The sequence below is a fragment of the Ovis aries genome, chromosome 18, assembly GCF_016772045.2.
Source record: "Ovis aries strain OAR_USU_Benz2616 breed Rambouillet chromosome 18, ARS-UI_Ramb_v3.0, whole genome shotgun sequence".
Taxonomy (NCBI): Eukaryota; Metazoa; Chordata; class Mammalia; order Artiodactyla; family Bovidae; genus Ovis; species Ovis aries.
In genome coordinates this window covers 14,272,095-14,287,681 of record NC_056071.1, presented here as the reverse complement: position 1 = coordinate 14,287,681, position 15,587 = coordinate 14,272,095, and the positions used below count along the sequence as shown (strand labels likewise).

Sequence of the window (15,587 nt, the reverse complement as noted above, 5' to 3'; positions counted from 1 at the left end):
AGCATGAACAGCTGGAAAAGTTTAGCTTCAGCATTCAGGGTGTGGGGAGAGGAAGGATCAGTTTCCTCTCCTCCGAAGAGAGGGAAGTGGCATTTTCAATTTGAGTTGAGGAGAAGCCCTTGTTTGTTATTCAGTCAGTAAATCGTGTCTGACTCTTTGCAACCCCATGGACTGTAGCATACCAAGCTTGCCTGTCCTGCTTTATCTCCCGGAGTTTGTTCAAACTCATGTCCATTGAGTCGGTGATGCCATCCAACCATCTCATCCTCTGTTGCCCCTTCTCCTCCTGCCCTCAGTCTTTCCCAGCATCAGGGACTCTTCCAATGAATCGGCTCTTTCAGGGAGAAGCCCTGTTTCCTGATAGAAGTAGAGGAAGATCTGTTCCCATTTGCATCCTAAACTCCTGCTGAGTTTCCTCTACTGCGCCTCAGCACTGTGCTATAAGACAGTGCTTGATAGATCACAGAAATGACACGTTCTTATCCCAGGAGCTTAAGGTCTCCTCCAGAAGGATAGCAAGGGTCTCTGCCATAGAGTGAGGAGTGTGTCCCCCTGGAGGGAAGTGCCAGCTCAGATGGGGGTGTCTGTGGAGGCCTTGCAGCCAAATGAAATGTCAGCGTTGGGTTTTGAAGATCTGTGATTTCTCTGGGCAGAGATGTATGCAAAGAGACAGAGGGGCTGAGCCTCAGCACCTTTCACAGAACAACGGGAGATGCCCCTGGGTGCTGTATTGGGGCCGTTTATACAAAAGCCCCTGCTGTGGGAAGATGGCTTAGGAAGAGGGGTCCAGCCCCACCCTGTGTCTCCTCCTACTTCCCACAGGTGAAAGCTTCTTGTGGGGCACAGTCATACAGGATGGAGCCCCAATCTGCTAAGTCTGGTGGGGAAAGAAAGGGAGAGGGAGGAGGAAAGGTACAAGATGGGAGACGGGCTGAGGAGGGGGCATGTAAAAACCAAAGAGGATTTGTTTGACCCTCAGGAGGATTTACCCCAGCGTGTGCTCTGAGAGCCAAGCAACCCTGGAAAGAAAAGCAATGAATCATTTATGATTGTTTTCATTTTGTATTCATTAAAGACCTCTGCACTATTATTATCGAACCTTAATTGGCTTGGCTGTTGGCTAGCGCTGTCTTTCCCTACGCCCTTGCTCCTCCCCTCGCCATCAGAAACTCCTCTGGAGCATGAGCCAGGGCCGTGCTGGGGAGCTGGGGCAGCTGGGCAAGAATCCACCCAAAGATCAAATGGAATGCAGCCGCTTGGCTTTCTCCTCTCTGATCATATATTAATAAGTGTACCTCGCTGGTCTCCAGCTCGCTCCCCACGATCTGCTCTAAGCTCCCTGGCATCTCTGCACCCTCTGCTCTCTCAGCCACTCGAGAAGTCGCCCATGAGCCAGCCCCCTCTCATGGCCCCACAAGCCCAGCAACTTCACGCATGAAGTTTGTTCCAGGTGTCATGGTGGGCAGTGAACCAGCAACCATATGCAGGTTACCTGATTTCCTTCTTTTAATGCACTTCAGTGTAATTATAACTGCACAAAAGAGAGGACAAATTGGCAAGTGATTACATTGTTAACTTGCCAGTGTTTTATCACATTGTGGAAGCATGATTTCCTCTCTAATCGTATGGGGGGTGGGCAAGACATTTGTCTACGGTGTGGGCTTATCGAGGAATTCTGGGGCATAGAAATGAAATACACAGGAGACGGGGAAATCAGCTCTCCTCCCCATAAATATTCCTTTATTTAGCATGTGTTTTGCAGCCTCCTTCAAAAAAGCTAATTCGTTGATTCAGGCCTAATTATTGAAATGCTCCAGAATGCATAATCAGGCTGTGACAGACCCAGCTGATGGATGGCTTTAGATCTGGAGAGGGGAGATAGCCCCAGTTAACAGGACTGACTGCTTCCCTTTCAGAATCTCACTGGCTGTACATGCCTCATGACCATCCCACCTGAGAACGCGACCGTGATTCCTGGAAAATGCCCCAGTCCCGGGTGTCAAGAGGCCTTCCTCACCTTCCTGTGTGTGATGTGTGTCTGTAGCATGATCGGGGCCATGGCTCAGACGCCTTCGGTCATCATCCTCATCAGGTAAGCATAGCCTCAGGGACCAGAGAGCCAGCCACCCCGCCCCGCCTCCCTCCCTGCTGTGTCTGCAGTTCTCCCAGAAATCAGAACTCTGGGGACTGTATGAGTCTTGCAAGCCAGCTTCCCTAGGCTGGTCGGAATCAGTTATGTTTGATAGAAACCTCACAGCAAAAGTAAGGCTTCCCCGGTGACTCAGACAGTAAAGAATCTGCCTGCAATTCAGGAGATCTGGATTCAATCCCTGGGTTGGGAAGAGCCCCTGGAGAAGGGAATGGCAACCCACTCTAGTATTCTTGCCTGGAGAATCCCCATGGACAGAGGAGCCTGGCGGGCTACAGTCTGTGGGGTTGCAAAGAATCAGACATGACTGAGTGACTAACATTTTCAACTTTCACGCCAAAAGTAGAAAGCACAGCCCAAGAAAAAACACTGCACTTTCATGTCCTACCAGGAACAGACTCTGCAGGTAATTTGAAAGGTACTGCAGTCTTTCATTGATATTTGCAAAGAGCAACACTGTGGGAGTGAAATGAGAATGGCATGGGAATAGCTGAGGCCCCGTGTCTGGCTCCTGTCTCAGGGCACTGATTCGCAGTGTGACCTTGGGCTCAGTGTTGTTTCTGAATCTGGAACTGGGGGCGATGTCAATGGTCCTGTCTGCCTCCTGCAGTGGGCTGGGTCCTGCTGAGACCATGTGTGTGCAAACTCTATAAAGATACAACGGGTCATTGACAAGGTGTGATGCAGTGCTCAGTGGCTCGTGGAAGCAAGCAGTGACTGCTTTTGTACAGATGGATCGTTGGAGAGAGTCAGCCATAATTCTGGGTTTCCCTGTTTCTTGGGAACTATCCTGGGGGGTGGGTGAGGTGTCTCAAGGGTGAATTATTGAGTAATTTTCTGAGTAACTTACCACAGTTGCAAAGTTATCTAGATTTGTGTGAGAAACCCAGAAGCAGCAGGCTTCATGTCTGGCGACCATCTTTAACAGAGGAAGAGGTGCCAAGCAGACAGATCCATCTTACCGGGATGTAGTTATCTAAGCAAACCAATTCAACCCCAAGGGCTGGAGGTAAAAGCAGGAATGAAGTGCTTGGGTGCAGCCTGTACAAATATACGTTTTGTTGTTGTTTAAGTCACTAAGTGTTCAATTCGTTTGTGACCCCATGGACTGTAGCATATCAGGCTCCTCTGTCCATGGGATTTCCCAGGCAGGAATCCCGGAGTAGGTTGCCATTTCCTTCTCTGGGAGATCTTCCTGACCAAGGGACTGAACCCATATCTCCTACACTGGCGGGCAGATTCTTTACCACTGAGCCACCAGGGAAGCCCTGGTATGTAACATTTGCAGCTGCTTTATCCAGCCTCTCTGTGTCTACTACATTTCCTGATCTTGGTTAGAATTCACAAGGAAAAGGATTTATACAAAGTACTTATGTTATAAAGTCATTAGCAAAGCTTTTCCAATGTGCAGAAGCAATAATAGTACAATAGCAAATTGCCATTTTATACTTGTTAAATTTAAAAGAGTAATTTTAAAAAATTCACACCCAGTTCTGTAAGCAGGGCTCTAACAAAACAGGTAAAGCCACACCTTTCTGCTGGCATTGAGAAACATAGTGATGGTTTCATAAAAGCAAGGTGGCAAATATGAGTTCAAGAGCCATAAAAACGTTGGGTTTGTTTTTTTTTATGAGGTAACCCTACCCCTTGCCACTTATCTTAAGAAAATACTCTACAAGAAGAAAAGCTCAACGCAGACAGATTTTTATTACAGTGTTAACTATAATAGCAGAAAAATCTGAATTGGAATAGTGAGTTAAATTATAGTCCCACAGCTCAGTGGAATAATGAAAATTCTTAAGAATGTGAGAAGTGTTTATGAAATGAACTATTGAATTTAAATTATATATGGAGGATGATTATATAATATGCACTGGAAAAACCCATCAGATCTCTCAGGCATGGGTTTGGAGTGGCTGCATTATTTTCATTGCTAGGAATTCCCATGAAGTTGTATCGTACCAGCTGACACACAAAAGGCACCAAAAAGCAAGAAAAATGACCTTTACAGCCTTTAGCAATGACTGGTCCCCTTTTTTCTCTGCCCTTGACTCTGCTGCAAAAACCCAGCTCAGTAGTTGTGGCTGCAGACCAAATACAGAAAGTCAGCTGAGACCTGAATCATGTCCAAATCTCAGCTTGATAAACAGCTCTTGGAGATTTTCAGGAAATATGTGATTCCCTTTCAGTGGACCAGCAACAGATGGCCTAAATGACCTAGGCAGGGCCTTGTACACCTCATAGCTCCATGCTGCTGGGGCCAGCTGGAGGTACGTGCCCTCACAGATGTTCTAGGCAGACACAAGGGCACAGACAGTCTGAGCCACAGCCCAGATTATGGGCACCAGCCCTTGTCCCATCCCAGAGCAGTGGGCCCACTTCCACTCTTACTCCAGACAGAAGAGTACTTGCCAACAGTAGCGCTCAGGACATCCACAGGTGTGCAGATACCAGCTATTTGATAAGTCACGTAGGGGCCAGCGCTGGGCTCTTTGTTTTCAGTGTTTATTTGGCTGCATCAGGCCTTAGTTGTGTCATCAAGGACCTTTCGTTGTGGCATACAGACTCTGGTTGTGGTGCTGGGGCTCCAGAGTGCACAGGCTCAGTCTCTCCATGGCACGTGGGATCTTAGTTTCCCGACCAGGGGTCGATCCTGCAACTTCTGCACTGGAAGGCAGATTCTTACCACCAAACCACTTCATTTGTTTGTGTTTTATTACTCAGCATGTGCTGTGTGTCACACACCACACTGATAATGAATGAGACGCAAATAGTCCTTGGCCTCAAGGAGAAAGACAAGCATTGAGTCAATACTAGTTGCGAGAGTAAGAGGCCTAACAAAGGAGATCTGTGACTAGCTGTGAGGGCCTCTCTACTTGGAGGCCAAACCCCCCTCCTGTCACTCTTATCCCAGACAGTGTGAGAATGTTCTAGAAAATGTATGAAAAGATCGTGCTCAGGGACTGCTGTGGGTAAACCAAAGCCAGGGACACTGAGTCAGTTCAAAACAAAGGCATGTGACTATATAAAGCTGTGTGTATGTTAGTCGCTCAGTCGTGTCCAACTCTTTGTGACCCCATGGACTGTGGCCCACCAGGCCCCTCTGTCCATGGGATTCTCCAGGCAAAAATACTGGGACAGGTTGCCATTTCCTCCTCCAGGGGGTCTTCCTGACCCAGAGACCAAACCCACGTCTCCTGCAGGCAGATTCTTTCCCACTGAGCCACCTGGGAAGGCCAAATAAAGGTACCTTTCCAGTTTAAAAGGTACCAAAGCTGGATATAGACGAATGGACTATTTCACAAGTGGTCCATCTAGGGAACCAACCCATGCTAGTTGATTTCACAAAATGATGCAGAATGACAGAGGTGTTTATGGTTCTGGCCTATCTGAGTAGCATAAGGGAAACTGTCTTCTCCATTGATATTTCCCCTGATACATGTACCCACCAACTTAAGATGTTTCCCTGTGCTGGCAAATGCAAAATGCCTTTAAATGAAGACTTTGAGAACAAATTTGCATTCCATCCTTCAAATGACTAGTTTTAGTTAATAAAAAACACTGCTAAATTCCTAAACTTATCTTATCCCTGCAGTTGCAGTGATTTTTCAGACTTTTGGCAGGGAAGGTGAAAAAAGCAAAAGAACAAAACCATTAACAATTTTCTAAGGAAGGGCTCTGATGGACAGCAGCAAATGACTCTGGGGTCTGTTAATTAAAGTGAAGCGATAAGAATCTCTTTTTCTTCTTCGTCTCTTCGCATGTAGGACAGTCAGCCCTGAACTCAAATCCTACGCCCTGGGAGTTCTTTTTCTCCTCCTCCGTTTGTTGGGTACGTATTCTTTCTTTATTCCTTCAGTAGTGAACCGGATGCTTATAACCAGGTGAGTGCATATATCAGTGCAATCATGACCAGGTGAGTACATATCACTGGAATCATCCCTTGAGTTGTCTTTTTTCTTATGAAGTTTAATTTTGGTAAACAAGAGAAAGGTCTGCTAAATGTTGTTCAGGTTTTAGACCTATACTCGCACACTCCCTGGATATCACAGCGTTTTTGTTGATATTAACTGTGCCTTCGTGCCACCCTGAATTTTCATTGGCACAAGGAGGAAAAGTGAGGAACCAAAAAGAAAGGAATTTGATGGTGTCGTTGGGCACCCTCATTAAGCAACCAATAAGCAGCTTGTGAAATGCTTCATTTATGGGGCTGCCAGCTGGGGGAGAGAGGTATTCTCATAATGCTTCCCAAATGGAAACTTTGCATCCTTTAAATTTTTCCAAACTGACTTAGTTTATATACCTTGGGTTTCTAGGATAAGGCAAATATGACCTTCATGCTATAAAGCCTATATTCCATAGTTTGGTATGGACAGAAGGAATTAAGTCTAAGATGGGAAGACTCCATGGTTCTCCTGGAGTGCTGGGACCAGCTGAGGAGAAGCTGGAAACGCCAATCAGATAAACCTTCTCCCTGTGGACCACACTGCTGCTTTAGAAACTCCCTTTGTCAAGGCCAAGATCAAGATAGGATGACATGTTTTTTTTCTTGAAATGATAAGGCTGTGGTCTTCCTTAGTGGACATTAAGTGATAAATAAAAATGGAAAGGAAGATAACCATGGCCTATACCTTCAGAGTAAAAAGTTCTCATTCCAAATAGCATATAACCTGAATGAGCACAAAGACTAAATATAGAAATGTTTATAAAAATATTCATAAAAGTGAAAAATTGGCAACAATTCAAGCATCCATCAGCAGGGAATTAGTTAAATCCATTATGGGTTCTAATTTCAGTAGGATTTATGTACCCCTTTAAACTGGAAAGAAAAATATTGATAAACTTAGAAAGGGTACGTGATAAGTGGAGGGAGAAAGGAGGTCTATATTGTATATGCAAATGTTTTTAAAGTATATATGAAAGTCCCTCAGTCGTCTCCAACTCTTTTCGATCCCATGGACTATACAGTCCATGGAGAAAGGAGGTCTATATTGTATATGCAAATGTTTTTAAAGTATATATGAAAGTCCCTCAGTTGTGTCCAACTCTTTGCAATCCCATGGACTATACAGTCCATGGAATTCTCTAGGCTGGAATACTGGAGTGGGTAGTCTTTACCATCTCAAGGGGCTCTTCCCGACCCAGGAATCAAACCCAGGTCTCCTGAATTGCAGGCAGATTCTTTACCAACTGAGCTATCAGGGATATATATATATATATATATATATATATATATAGATATATATATATATATAGGGGAAAATACTGGAAAGCTAGATAAGAAAATGGTATCAGCTTTTATAATTGAATAGTGAGGCTATAAATGATATTTTATAAATTCATTTTTAAAATTTGAATGAAAAAATATATGTTTATTACTTTCATAATGAGATTATATTCTATATAATTGCTATGTGAAAGAAAAATATTCACCCTTAAATCCATTAATGAGACAAGGTCCTCCCTGGGGAATGGAAAATACTTGACATCTGCCCTAGCTCTGACTGTAGCAGATAACTTCCAGTCAAGGTTGTGATCTTTTGCCAGGTCCATGACAAGACCTGGGAGTCTTCTTAATCACTGTCAATCCACATCGTTGGGATACATGGAGAATCATAAATGGCATCTTTGTCTTATTTCTGGTTCATGGAAAATAGAAATGCTCTAGGTATAGTAATACCCAGTGCAAACAAGTTCAACTGTAATTCAAACTAAAACATTTTAGGCCTTCCTAGAACTCACAGTGGCTTTTAGAGCTAACTACACAGGGTACTAATTATGGTGGGTTTTTTCTCTCATCATTGGGAGGATAGAACATGCGTGTGTGGTGATGCCCCCATTCCCCCCTGGTTTGGTGGATGGACAGATGACTGTATATTATCAGGTAGCAGGTGGGAGGCCCTTACTTCTGAAAATGGTGACACCATTCCACATGCAGGCTTCCTTGGTGGCTCAGCTGGTAAAGAATCCACCTGCAGTGGGGAAACCTGGGTTTGATCCCTGAGTTGGGAAGATCCCCAGAGAAGGAAATGGCCACCCACTCCAGTATTCTGGCCTGGAGAAGTCCATGGACTGTACAGTCCATGGGTCCTCAAAGAGTCAGACACAACTGAGAGACGTTCACTTTCTCACTTTCACTACTTTCATTCTACGTGCACATTCACTCAACAAACTGACATTTATTGAGCATCTAATGTGTTCAGAGCTCCATGGGCCATACCCAGGTAACTGAGCCCAGCATTGCTCTTAGGGAGTTCCTTTACGAGCTGACCAGAGAAACAAAAAGCCCTCCATTTACAGGATTACTACAGAGGTCTCTGTACCTCTAAACACATGCTGAGGGCTCAACATAGTGAGTAAAAAATAACCTTCAGAATAATTTTGATAACACTAAATGTAAGAAAAATTTTGCAAGTTGTTTTCGAAAAGTTAATGAAAATTATAAGACACTTGAAGACAGAAATGGAAAATTATAGAGCATGCGTAATGTGACACCATTAAGATCACTGTATGTTGCTCTAAAGCTCAAACATTATCTAAACGAGTATTTTTCAACTTCTGTGATTATAATCTACAGCAAGAGAGAAACTTTATATTGTGGCCCAGTGCATACATATGCATAAATACAACTGAAGCAAAGATTTCATGAAAAATATTCACCATTAATGTGTGTGATGTGCTCTGATATTGTCTATTCTATTTCATTCTTTTAAAATAGTGGGTCATGACCAACTATATTGATTGTATTGTCCAACTGGGTCACACATCAGAGTTTAGAAAGCGGCTCTAGAAGGATATGCCACAGTTTCGTCTTTTAATTAAAAGTGGCTTATCAGAGAAGTCTTTGCACTAGGCCCGATTCCGTTTCCTGCAGTACCCAATGAGATAACCACCATTACAGTTAATGAAGGGCCAACCGAGAAATCAGATTTCTAGACATTGTCAAGCTTTGTGCTTGGCCCCGCTTGGGTAATGGGTGATGGTAAGGACATCACAGTTCAGTGTGATGAAACTGGAGATGCAGTCAGTAGAGGTGTAGGGTGGATATGTGGGAGAGCCACCCAACCTGGGGTTGGGAACGGAAGTGTGGGTGAAAGGATGTGATATTAACCTGAAGCATGAAGAATGCAGAAGAGTTACCTTGCTAGCAAAAAGGAGAGAGTGCTTTAGACCAAGGGACTTAAAGGAGCAACAGCCTGGAAGTGAACAAAGGCTGAAGCATGTTTGGGGGCTGCAGGAAGCCCTTGTGGCTAGAGGGGATGGCTGTCAAGGACATGATCAGAAAGCGTTGCTGTGCTGTTGACAAGGTTGACCTTTATCCCCAAGGCAAATGAAATCGTTGATGGACTTTAACATGGGGATAAGATCTACTGTGCATTTTTAGAAAGGCCTACTGTCTGCCACAGAGAGAATGTGGGAACTGAATATTAAGCCGCTGGTATAACAGAGGAGCTGTTGGAGAACCATGCTGAGGATGCTGGCTGCCAAGATGGGTGGATGTGGATAGGGAAAGAAGTGTCAAGGCTTAGTCCCTGAATGGAAGTGTACAGACTGGAGCATCTAAGGAGGAGGAATCCACAGTGACAGTGCCTTATAAAAGGTTTTGATCATGTGGTACATGAGAGATGTTATTAAAGCAGGAGGACCAGAATGAGGAGCAAGCTTTTGGGAGTGGCATAGACCAACACCTTCGATAGACCTTCCTGCAGTGGTGGAAATGCTCCATGTCTATGCCACGTGGGGCTGTGGAGCACTTGAAATGTGGTTTCTGTAAACTGGTTTCTCCTTATTTTTGTTGATTTTCATTTACGTAGCCGCGTGTGTCCAGCGACTGTCATACTGGACCATGCAGGCCTTTGATGCACCACCATTGGTGGGTCAGGGCTTGAGGCAGTGGGGGAAGCATGGGGAGACTGCTCTTTGTAGATACTTGGCTGTGAGGAGTGTACAGAAAGAGGGAAAGACCCAGAAGTGAATGCAGGTTATCTTCCCTTGTTTTTAATGCTGATAGAAAGGAGTTGTCAGAAAGGGCAGAGACCTGTGGTGGGTCAGCTCACCTTGGCACCAAGAGCTTCCCATGGGAGCCCTGGAGTAGCAGCAGTAATGTGGTTGGTGCTATCAATGGTGGGTGAGGAGGAGTATGGAGCAAAGAAATTAAGACTAGTGGTCACAGTAGGGCTAATGTGACTGACCCTGGTGCCTGAGCTGGACAAGGAAGAGGTAAGCTAGGAGAGGGGAGAAAGAACAGAGAGAAAGGGCACACAGGAGCTGGATGTAGTAACTCATGAAAAGAGAGTTGGAATCTGCAGCCAGAGCTTTGTTGTCTGACTTTGAGATTGAGGTGGTGGAGCAGTTCTGAGGAATGACAAAACCCAGAGAGGAAAGGAACAGCCTTGACATTGAGAATGAGTTGTTGAAAGGCCTGACTGAGAGCTCATGTCCATGGAGAAGTTTAAGTCACCCAGGACAGTGGTGGAATTTGAGTGGAAGAGGACAGAGTTGGATAAAAGGTCAGGAAATTCGGAGTAAACGAGTGACTTACTCAAAGCAGAACGCCTGATGTAATCAAATCCATCCTTTTTCACCCTTATGCAAATGTCCTGGTCACTGTTTTTCTCTCTGGGTGTGGGCATAACATCCGCTCAAGGGTCTGATCTTGTTCCTGAGGAGTCTGTTTCATGCCGCAGATGTTACACCAAATCTGACTGGATTCACTACCACGAACTCTCCTCCACAAATATCTGCTCTTGGTTTTCCAGACCAACAAGCTGGGCAAAGATCATTGGGAACGTCAGCCTCAGGGTGCACTTCTGTATGCAGGGGTCATTCCTGAGCAGATTGTCCTTGGGTCTTGGGTTCTTGGTGAACTAATATAGGAGATGTATGTCTTAGAAGCTCCTTGTGTGGTTCATCCAACATTTGTTGAGCTCCCATTGTGAAGTCTTGACTTTCTGCAGGCACACGGGAGAAATGAGCATGTTGAATAAGTGCTTTGGAAGAAGTAGGCCCAGTCTGCCAGAAACTCCAGAGGAGGGGCTGTGGGACAGTGGGGCACAGGATGCAATGTCTGGAATGTGAGGGGAGACTCCTCCTACTCACCTCTGCATTTATTTATTTATTCAGCAAACTTTTGCTAAGCACCAACAATGCATCTAACTTCCTAAAGGACCTGTAAGGCTTAAAAGGATATTCACAGTCTAAAAGTTGAGAGTTATGTTTTATTCAGTGGGAATTTTTAGGACTTCAAGCCCAGGAGACAGCATCTCAAGTAACTCTGGGAGAACTGATCCATGGAAGTGAGGGAAGGAGCCAGGTTAAAGAAAACCAGATATCCCAAGTTAAGGAATCTAGTGCTTTTATCTGTATGGGAACATACGAGAGTCTGGGCTCATGGAAGTCATTCCTTTGATATGACCTCAGCTATCTGGGCCGTATCCTGTATTTTCACATCCTGAGTCCCCTCAGGGCTCACCACTGGGAGTGGCTGCAGTCTGAGGGCAGCTAGATGGCAGGTGTTCTTTCCTTCCTGAGTTCCCTCAGGGCTCACCATCCCTGGTGGCTGCATTTGTTGATGACAATGACCTCCTTTGCTTACTGATGTGAAAGAACTCGATTTCTTTCTAAGCACCAATGATGTATCTAACTTTAAGGACCTGTACCACCCAGGATCTATGTCCTGACCAGTGCTAAGGTGACACCCCATATTCGCCATGGACCCTGCTACAGTCAGGCACAACAGGTTTGAGTCCAACTCTGCCATACTGAACATGAGACCTTTGGCAAGTAATTTAAGCTTCTTGAGCCTCAGTGAGTTTAACAAGGCAGCCGGGAATGAAATGAGAATAGAGCAGCTCCTCTCAACTTCTCGGATTTAAGAAAAGTGAATGTCAGGTATCTGCGGATGATGCTGGACATTATCAACAGAGTCTCTTTCTTGGCATCACTGAAACAGAGAAACTCATTAATCTTACGAGGAGAACATTCTTTTCAACATCCGTTTCTAGCTAGTGCTGGACATAACAGTAATTCCTCCAGGTTGAATAGAGGTCCCATGGTGAATTCAAGTCTTGGCAGGTAAGCTGGGAGAGGAATGGATATCTTTTGAAATGTAAATGAAGGAGTAATTTGTAGCTTCCATTTTGTTTCGTAAAGGAATGTGAATTTATTTGTCTTACCATAGGTTTTTCACTCATTTTTTAAGTTTAGACCAAAGAGTGTAACTAAGCTTGGCGTTTTCAACCCACGGAGTGAATTAAGTAGCCAAAATATAAGACCTGGAGGTTTAATCTCTGTTAATAGATTTCAGGAAAACAGAGACAATTTCCTTAAGCGATGCTGCAATTTTTGCATTGAAATATAGCTGCAATTTGAGCCCGAGTATAATGGGAAGTAAGATTTAATCCTTTTAATATTCTCTGTAATAACGAGTAACAGCTCTAAGCTTCCAGATACCCTCCCCAACATATGGTGGGTTCCTAGTGTCCCAGTGGTGGGACCTTGATTAATGCCTACTGAATCTGCGCGTTCCCCACAAGGAAAACACAGGAAGAAAAGAGAACAAAGGGGAGAGGACTGCTCCTGCAGGCACCGAAGAAAAGAGCATTCCTTTAAAACACACGGTTTCTAAGAAATACTTCATCATTATCATCACCTGCCTTCTCCTTGCTTGGGTAACTGAGGCTGTAACAGAAGTAAGCACTAACATACACCTTACCCGTGTGACCTCCCTTCTGGAAACATCTGATTATCCTCCAAAAATGTCTTATTCTTATGAAGTGAAGGGTTCCTGCCAGTTGGGGTTAGTCCCTGAATCTTGGCTTGGAGGGCGTTCTGCAAATCTTTCCCTGGAGATGAGAATTTAGAAGGAGACGAATTTTCATTGATCCAAATGAAAAGCCAAAAAACAGGAAAGGAACCAGCTTTGCTGAGTGCCCACTCCATAAAGGGCTTTCCCAAATACCATATCCACTTTGCAAAGATCAGAACCCCTGTTGAAAGCTTCCAAACCAGGCTTCCACAAACCAGTTATTCCCAGGAACTTAGTGGAAGGGTAAATAATATGTTTTCTATGGCCCTGGAAAGCCCTGATAAGAGCTCTAAAATCTTCTCCTCAAATCAACAAACTTTTAATTTGTAGGAAAGAAATGATTGGATTGGAGGTTTTGAAATATCAAGCCTGGGACAAATAACCTCTCCGTATCTGTTTCTCTATAGGTATAATAAAAGGGGTTGGGAAGGGGGGGGGAATTGTGCTGTATGGAGAACACCCCATGCAGTGCAGGGGTGAGGGGGCAGTTGATAGTAATTATTGTCACTGGGTTGGGAAGAGCTCCTGGAGATAGAAATGGCAACCCACTGCAGTATTTTTGCCTGGGAAAATCCCATGGATGGAGGAGCCTGGTGGACTATAACATAATAGTCCATAGGGTCGCAAAGAGTGGGACACGACTCAGCACCTGAGCACACACGCAGTTACTGTCCCAGTCGTCACTCTGTAGAAGCCTCCCACTGCCATCTGGGGAACTAGCATCTTTCAGGGGCTGCAGGGCTTTTCTGTGCCCCTCCTGAATGATAAACATGTAACAGCGAATGGCCATTTGTGAAAATTAATCAAGTAGGACTCCCTCTGTCACTAATCAGATGAATTTCAACAACGGCAAAGGCCTGTAAATAAGAGAGCCAGCAAGGGCCTTGTTTCAAAATTCTCTGCACACCTGGAACTCAGGACCTGTGAGCTAGAGCTTCTCTTTGGGAAAGCATTTTAAGTCAATAAAAAGGAAAAGATGAACTTGGCAGAAAAGAGTTGTTTTTGTTTGTTTGTTTCTGGGGATCTTAAAGGAAGCTTGTAAAGTTTATGAGGTTCTACTCATAAGGCACTCATTCCAAAGTTTATTCTGAGCTGTCACCCCCAGATGCCCTGTACAAGATGAATAAAGGAGGGAAAGTTCTGGCCATATGGGACCAGAGCCTTGTATAACACTCCACTCACTGTACCAGTATTCACCTTGACCCAGTAAGGTCAAAGTAGTTCCATTGGAAAGATCAAGAAACAGGCACATACAGAAAAGTGACTTACCCAGCATTTCAGCTCAAGGTAGAAGGTCTTTCATCCTGACCACAAACGCCCTCCAAAATATTGAGTATAAGATGAAAACCCTTGCTATGTACTTAGCTTTCTCATTTCTGTTTGAAGACTATTTCTGACACTTCCCGGGGTCTTGCCATCCAATAGTAGAGCTTGACAAGGATAAAATTGACATCATTAGCACACAGAAATATGCCTTACTTCAAGACAATTCCATAATATAAAAACCCTCACTTGGATACAGGTACAAAAATGAGTTATTATTATTTATTGGCACTTTAGAGGGATTTTCTTTAAAGCAAGTATTGGTGAATGGCTCCATTATATTGAAAATTTCCTGCAATGTGCTTAAAATTTGACCTGATTTGCCCAACTTGGATTGCATATCTTCAGGCATCTGTGCATTTGGAACAAGAAGCCCCAGTACCATCAGTTCCTTCCCTCAGCAAAACTTATATGAGAGGTGTAATAAATAGTCTTGGCTTCCCATTGCCTTGTGATGGATGGGTAGGAAGAAAAGGAGGGAGGAGAATTGGGAGCAAATGACAACCAGTAGAACTCTGACGGATAGGTGAATGGATCCACCTCTCCTGTTGGACCACAGGGCAGGTCACATTTGTCCTGTGGATCGCCAGGTCCACCCACCATCCACAGGGACTCCAGGTCGCTATTTCTTCACCTACGTAACGTGGAGTGTGTCTAGCGTCTGTCAGTGCTTGCTGTGGCAGTTCCTCCAGTTGGCTCTTTTCCGGTTAAATGAAGAAAAGTCGTCTGTTGGGGAACTGAGACAGGACATGCTGTTGGTGACAAAGATCTCGAACACCCGAGCAGCCTTCTGGGCAGAGAATGCCGGGAAAGCGAGTTTCCACTTGGCAAGACCAGCCTGACCTGGGAGCTGCAAAGAGGGAGCAGGTTGTGTGGGATTTTGAACTTGGCATTTTTAAACTCAAGCTGCCAGAGAGGTTAAATGCTGTTTCAATGAAAATTCTTTCTTGGGGAGGTTTCTTTTAGGGGGTAATCAGTGACAGAGTTGGAGAGTGCTAAGGATAAGTGCCAAGGCACCTGGGCCCAGGAGGAAACCCTGCCAACCTGTCGACACTGGCAGCATCACACAGCCCTCCCCTGACCCCATCGCTGACCAGTCATTAAACCGGGGAAACAGACTCACAGACACAGGAAACAAACTTATGCTTACCAAAGGGGGAAAGGGGTGGCTAAATTAGGAGTTTGGAATTAACAGACACACAGTACGATATATAAAATACATAAGCAACAAGGACCTACCGTATAGCATAGGGAACTATAATCAGTATCTTATAATATATAATAGAAGAAGATGTATGTGTATGATTG

General features: G+C 44.6%; 1 protein-coding gene across 3 annotated transcripts in view; it reads left to right on the top strand.

Moving 5' to 3' along the window:
• Positions 1 to 15,587, top strand: part of SLCO3A1 (solute carrier organic anion transporter family member 3A1) — a 404,171-nt gene that overhangs the window by 346,077 nt on the left and 42,507 nt on the right. For all 3 annotated transcript variants that reach the window (XM_060401578.1, XM_027957049.2, XM_012098412.5), the window contains exons 8-9: positions 1,917 to 2,092; positions 5,917 to 5,981. In XM_060401578.1, the coding sequence (XP_060257561.1) occupies positions 1,917 to 2,092; positions 5,917 to 5,981 (241 nt within the window). The remainder of the gene's footprint in view (positions 1 to 1,916; positions 2,093 to 5,916; positions 5,982 to 15,587) is intronic.